The 6,817-nt window shown below is 54.5% G+C and overlaps 1 protein-coding gene across 1 annotated transcript; it reads left to right on the forward strand.

Annotated features, from left to right (window-relative positions):
- Positions 1-2,480: 2,480 nt before the first annotated feature.
- ARL4D (ADP ribosylation factor like GTPase 4D) lies at positions 2,481-4,462 on the forward strand. Its single transcript, XM_045985457.1, has 2 exons — positions 2,481-2,594; positions 3,163-4,462. Exon 2 carries the CDS (start codon positions 3,257-3,259, stop codon positions 3,860-3,862), a length of 606 nt encoding a protein of 201 aa, XP_045841413.1. The 5' UTR covers positions 2,481-2,594; positions 3,163-3,256; the 3' UTR covers positions 3,863-4,462.
- Positions 4,463-6,817: the final 2,355 nt, after the last annotated feature.

Raw genomic sequence — 6,817 nt, forward strand, 5'->3', positions numbered from 1 at the left:
AAAGTATGGGGTACCTGGCTGGCTCGGTGGATGAGACACATGGCTCATGATCTCAGAGTCGTGAATTCAGACCCCACATTGGGTGTAAAGCTTACTTTATTTTATTTTAATAAAAGATTTTATTTAGGGGCACCTAGGTGGCTCTCTGGGTTAAAGCCTCTGCCTTCAGCTCAGGTCATGATCTCAGGGTCCTGGGATCAAGCCCCGCATCAGGTTCTCTGCTCAGCAGGGAGCCTGCTCCCCCCTCCTCTCTCTGCCTGCCTCTCTGCCTACTTGTGATCTCTGTCTGTCAAATAAATAAATAAAATAAAATAAAAAGATTTTATTTATTTATTTGACAGAGAGAGACAGCAAGAGAGGGAACATGAGCAGGGGGAGTGAGAGAGGGAGAAGCAGGCTTTCTGCTGAGCAAGGAGCCTAACGTGGGGCTTTATCCCAGAATCCTGAGATCATGACCGGAGCTGAAGGCAGACACCTAACGACTGAGCCACCCAGAGACCCCTAGAGCTTATTTTAAAAAAACAAGTTAAAATTAAAAAAAAAAAAAAAAAGGAAAAGTATACAGAGTTCTCAGAGCAGAGCCTGGCATGAAGTGGCCACTCAGCACGGTAGTGGTTTCCGACTTTGTGGCCTGCCGTCTTCCCCTCTCCTAACACAGGCCATCTCCGTGTCTTAGCTCCTGTGGTAATCTGCACTCCCCCCCTCAACATGGAGTACAACACTAATTTCCCAAGGTCTTGATGTCTCCAGGGATTCAAGGAGGCTCCCTGCATTGCTGGGGAAACCAGGTGGCTGGTTTTAGAGGAAGGAGGGAAAGAGGGTGCTGGCAAGGCAGGCTGGTGCTAAACGGATGGGAGGCCAGTGGACAGGAAAGGGCTAGGCCCTCCCTGTCTAGCAGTGACTTCCCCCACTCTTTTTCCGATCCCCCTCAAATATAGGCTTTAAAAAGGGTTAATATTGAATTACACAGTAAATGTAAGAATCCGGCCTCCTTTTAAAACGGAAATAATAGGGTTATGATCTTATTCTTTGATCTGGCTCCCCTCCTTCAATTTCACTTACCTCCCCCACAGGTAATCACTGATATACTTTTGCTCACACTGTCCTTTTGTGACATTTCCCCCTCTTCTGGGCTGCCCAGGCTGTATCAGGGTGCAATGGCTGGGGAGCTACCATTCAGTCCTGTCCCCCTCCTAACCAATCCTACACAGTACTTATTAACTTACAGAAACCTTTCCAGAAGCTTCCAGTTCACACCTTCCCTCCTTCCTCTGAAGCCCTATGAGGTCTTTTTTTTTTTTTTTTTTTTTTTTTTTAGGATTTTATTTATTTATTTGACAGAGAGATCACAAGTAGGCAGAAGCAGCTAGAGAAGGAGAGGGAAGAAGACTCCTGCTGAGCAGAGAGTCCGATGTGGGGCTCGATCCCAGGACCCTGGGATCATGACCTGAGCTGAAGGCAGAGGCTTAACCCACTGAGCCGCCCAGGCGCCCTGCCCTACAAGGACTTACCTGAGATTTACAAAGGTCTAGTGTTCCCTGTCAGTGGCGGGTCTTGGAGTTTAAGCCCTCTGAGGTCCGGCCTTGTGACCTAGGCCTCCTTTCTATCTGCGGTCTCTCTGGCAGAGCACACAGTACGAATGAGGTCAATCAAAGTCCTGCGCGGTGAAGAAGTCTCTCTTTATCTCTTTGAACAAGGGAGGCCTTTGGGGTGTCTGCTTCCGGTCAGCACTCGAACCAACTGAGGGATTTCTGCTGAGGATACCTAGCCCTATGTCCTCCCGCATGAGAGAGGAGGGACAGCTATGCCGTCAGGGTCCCACACACGGGATTCAGACAGATCCTTGCTCAGCCGCTTCCTGCCTAGGTGACCTTATTCAAGTCATTGAACCCTGCGGAGCTTTCCTCCCCTGTAGAATGCAGACTGCACCAGTCCGTGCCTCACAGGCTGCTGTGAGGATCAATCGGGTAATGGGTTTAGCCCATTAAGGCTGTTTCTTGAGGTTCCAGGGTTACACAGGTTTGAACACTGACTTAGTGAAGATAAAGGAGTAAGATTTGTGAGCATCGCTCCAGGGGACCCTGGCGGAGGCGGTGTACACGTGGGGTGGCTCTCTGTGTGGGCGAGGAGGATGCCGCGGCGTAGAGCACGGAGCTTTTCAGCTCTCTCTACAAGTCAAACGCCGCCACGTCTGTCCCTCCCACTTTCCATCCCGAGTTACCTCCAAATATTAGACTATGGGAGAAAAGATCAAATAAAACGTTCACGCATTGAGCAGAGACGTGCATCTCTGGGTTGTCGGGGTCGCAGGTCACGTATCTCCAGGCCCCGCCCCGCCCCGCCCCGCCCCGCCCCGCCCCGCCCCGCCTCGCCCCGCCTCGCCCCGCCTCGCCCCGCCTCGCCGCTGAGGGATTGCTGATTGGTCCGCGCTGCGTGACGTTTCGCGCGGCTTTTTAAGGCGGAGTCCCCGGGACCGCTCCGCAGTGGCGGCGGTGGCGGCGGTGGCTGTGGAGGTGGAGGCGCCCTGGAGGCGGGAGTGGAGTTTCGCGTGGAGGCTCGGGTGGCTGGTCTGGGGAGAGTGCGGCTGCCGGAAGGTAAAGGGGGCTGTTTGAAGGGGAGCTGAGGTGGCCCTGGTGCGGGGACTTGGGGAGCAGGACAAGGCGATCCGGGCAAGGCAAAGTGTCGCGGGACGGTGGGAAAGGGGGTCACGGTGTCAGAGGGGCGTGCCAACCGCCTGGGGATGCGGTGGGCAGGCGGGAGCGGGCCTTACTGCCCCGACTCAGCGCTCGTACCCTAACTCTTAACTGGGGGGCGCTGCCCGACCTACTCCTTCCTGTGAGGATTCTCGCGTGGGAAATAAGGGTCTCTGCGTCTGCTACCGCGCCACGAGCTTGGAGAAGGGGCGCGGGAAGCCGACCATATCCATATCAAGGCTTCACCCCTCAACCGGTGTCCAGGACCGGGGGTCTATGTAGATCGGGTCGCCCATGACAGCGGGGAGTGCCTCTTTTACACATGGAGCTGTTTAAAAAAACAAAACAAAAGCCGGAATTTTAAAAAGGAAGGATGGGCGACTGATTTAGGAAAGGATCTAGAAGTTGCACATTTCATGTTTATTGTTAAACGTCTCCTTTTTTTCTCCCGTGACTTTTCCCCGTCCAGATAAGGCAGCAGCCGTCCCAAGAACCTGCCGTTCACGGCCACCTCCCTGCCTCTGCTGTGTGCCTCAAGACCTGCAGCTTAGCTGGAGCTCACCATGGGGAACCACTTGACGGAGATGGCGCCCACTGCCTCCTCTTTCTTGCCCCACTTCCAGGCCCTGCATGTCGTGGTCATTGGACTGGACTCTGCTGGAAAGACCTCTCTACTTTACCGGCTCAAGTTTAAGGAGTTTGTCCAGAGCGTCCCCACCAAAGGCTTCAACACAGAGAAGATCCGGGTGCCCCTGGGAGGGTCCCGTGGCATCACCTTCCAAGTGTGGGATGTCGGGGGCCAAGAGAAGCTGCGACCCCTGTGGCGCTCCTACACACGGCGGACAGACGGGTTGGTGTTTGTGGTGGATGCTGCGGAGGCTGAGCGCCTGGAGGAGGCCAAGGTGGAGCTCCACCGAATCAGTCGGGCTTCGGACAACCAGGGTGTGCCTGTGCTGGTGCTGGCCAACAAGCAGGATCAGCCTGGGGCACTGAGCGCCGCAGAGGTTGAGAAGAGGCTGGCGGTCCGAGAGCTTGCAGCGGCCACGCTCACCCATGTGCAGGGCTGCAGCGCTGTGGATGGGCTGGGCCTGCAGCCAGGCCTGGAGCGTCTGTACGAGATGATCCTCAAGAGGAAGAAGGCAGCCCGGGTAGGCAAGAAGAGACGGTGACCCGAGGCTGTCCCCTCCTCCCCAGTAGGGATCTGCACACCCGGAGAGCCAAGTGGAGCCTCTGGCCCCTCACTCAGCTCTGGGGTGCAGGACCTGTCCGCCTCAATGAAGGACTGAGGAGCACACTGGGGGGTCCTGTTCTGGTGCAGCACTGGGGACCGGACGGGAGGGGAGATGGGATGGCTTCTCCTCTCCCTCCCTCATCTCTCTGCTGGAGAAATGGGGGCTGCAGGACTGGGGAGGCTTAAACGTAAGCTGTGACTCTACCTCGACCCTGTTTCTTCTTTTTCTTCTCGGGCTTGTTGATGAGATGTGTTTGGGGGCAAAAGAAGGTTGTTTGGAGAATGCATTTGGAATGAACGAGGACTGTCTCCCCACCTCCACCCCCCCCAAATGGGGTGTCCCCTAAGGCTGCTTTTCTAGGGATGCTAGTCACAATAGTCTTTATTTTTGTGTCTGTGTGAAAGTGCCAAGAACCCTACCCCTCATTTGTAGATCCACAACTGTTTTTATAAGCCGTGTGTGTCCTCTGTATTATTATTAACTATTTTTTAGCATTTGCCTATAAGTTATTAAAGACTGATGATACTGTAGCTCTGACCTTGGTCTGGCATTTTCTTACCCAGCCCCAGGAGTAGTCCCAGATTTTTATATGGGTGGCAGGAATGAGGAGGGGGGTGTTTATCTCAAAGCTGAATTTGCAAAGGAAACACTCTTTATGGGATGGCTGGTGGAAATTACAGTTGGAGTTGAAATTGCCCTCTCCCAAGCTATTACCTGATTTCTGCAGTTTTTGGGGTGTCCCTTTCTCTTGCTTCCCGCCCCTCCCCTCATCTCCTGGCTCTTACGTTGCCCCTCATAAGGCTGGTCCTTGAGAGGACTTTCCTAAGTCTCTATAGATAAGTCCTCAAGGAGCCATTCTGTTTTCATCCTCCTCCACTCAGCACTCAGGCTGATACATTTTTTTTTCTTCCACCTTGGGGGATCCTGTGAGAATGGAAAGTAATTCCTTCCTGGCTTTTAGCCAGCTCCGTGTGCTCAATCCTGCTGACTGCAGCTCCCCAGCAGCGGCGGTAGGGGCTTGTGCTAGGGAGGTCTGGGCTGGATTGAGCCAGCCCGGCCCTGGTGACTAAGCTGTGAGTTGCCCAGCTCTGGGAATGGTGGCTGTTCCCAGGAGAGGGGCTGTTGCGGTAGTCTGGGTTTGTGCCTGGTGGGAGTGTGGACTGCTGGACATCTACTTCCCCTCCAGGGGAGGAGGGGGAGGGTGTAGGCCACCCATAGCGATGATAAGAATAAAATGCTAGGGGTACTTGGGTGGCTCAGTGGGTTAAAGCCTCTGCCTTCTGCTCAGGTCCTGATCTCAGGGTCCTGGAATCGGGCCCCACAGGCTGTCTGCTCAGCAGGGAGCCTACATCCCCCCCTCTTTCTCTCTGCCTGCTCCTCTGCCTACTTGTGATCTCTGTCAAATAAATAAGTAAAATCTTAAAAAAAAAAAAAAAAAGAAAGAAAAGAAAATGCTAGGGGCACCTGGATGGCTCAGTTGGTGAAGCGTCTACCTTTAGCTCAGGTCATGATCTCAGGGTCCTGGGGTCCAGCCCCGTGGGGGGGCTCCCAGCTCAGCAGGGAGTCTGCCTCTTCTCTCCCTCTGCCCCTCCCCCTGCTCATGCTCTCTCTGAAACAAATAAAATCTTAAGAAACGAATAAAAGTCTAATGTTGTTAGGTCCAGAGGACCTCTGCCCAGACTTTCAAGTCTGCCCCCTCCACCAACACCCAGGGCCCACTGAGTCAGAGATGACCAACAATCAGATCCTCCTAGCCTGGGTGGGAGTAGTGGGTAAAAACATAAATTCTCTCCAGCCCTCAGCCGCCCAGTCCCACCCCTACCCTTCGTGCAAACGTGGATATCCAGAGCGGGTTCAGAGTCCCCACTCCAGAATCAAATAAAGGAGCTGGGGAGGGAGAGAAGGTGCTGGCCGTCCTGTCCTGGGGGACTTCCTAAGGAACTTCCTTCTTCCTAACCTGAGCCAGCAGGAGCTGAGTTTTGCTGTGGAGTCTGGGCTGGTTCAGATTCCTCCCCCTTCCTGGCTGGCAGGATGCAAGCGGGTATGCATGGATCCAGAAGGGTGCCCAAGTGTGCGTCAGCGAGGGGCCTGTTTAACAGAGCTGCTGGGCTGGTTCTGCTGGGGACACATGCTGCCCGGCTCCCCTCTACACACGCCTGTGACTCATCTCACTCAGTCCTCAGGGCAGAGTCCTCCTCTTCTGCCCAGGAACAGGCTGGGGAAGACTTGACTAGAAGGTCCTCTGTCCTGGGAGCTCTTTCCTCCTCATTCCACCCCAATGAGGTCCTTTTGTCTCAGAATCTCCAAGGACATGTTTTCTCCATTTCTGGTCACCTGGGTGACTGGGGTCTCCAGATCTGGAAGAAGAGCACCCTCCCACGCCCTTGCAGAGGGGCCTCCATGGGCCCAGTTCCTGGTTCTGGCTCTGCCAAACACCTGGCCTCCCTCTCTGGTTAAAAGCATCTTCTGCTCCCCCAGACTCCAGCCCTGGGCAGGGACCGTGGTCCACAGGAGATTGCCAGGGTCCCAGCTCTTCCCCACATCCTTCTGGCCTGGTGAGGGTGGAGGAAATGGTACCGGCAGCAAGAAAGTGAGATGGAGAAGCCCGCTGCATTGAAGGGGTTGTGGGGAGAGGGAAGCACTGGAAGATTTTGGTGAGAAAGCTACATTCCGGCTGGGCGGGGGTCAGGAGCTTTGGAATAATCCTCCTGTCTCAGGGATTCTTTTTTTTATATTTTATTTATTTATTAGACAGAGATCACAAGTAGGCAGAGAGGCAGGCAGAGAGAGAGAGGGGAGGAAGTAGGCTCCCCGCCAAGCAGAGAGCCTGACGTGGGGCTCGATCCCAGGACCCTGGGATCATGACCTGACCCGAGGGCAGAGGCTTTAACC

Source organism: Meles meles, chromosome 18, assembly GCF_922984935.1.
Source record: "Meles meles chromosome 18, mMelMel3.1 paternal haplotype, whole genome shotgun sequence".
Lineage (NCBI taxonomy): Eukaryota > Metazoa > Chordata > Mammalia > Carnivora > Mustelidae > Meles > Meles meles.

What these genes read in the sequence shown, in the direction of transcription:
- ARL4D (XM_045985457.1), top strand. Translation starts at nt 3,257, where the DNA reads ATGGGGAACCACTTGACGGAGATGGCGCCCACTGCCTCCTCTTTCTTG.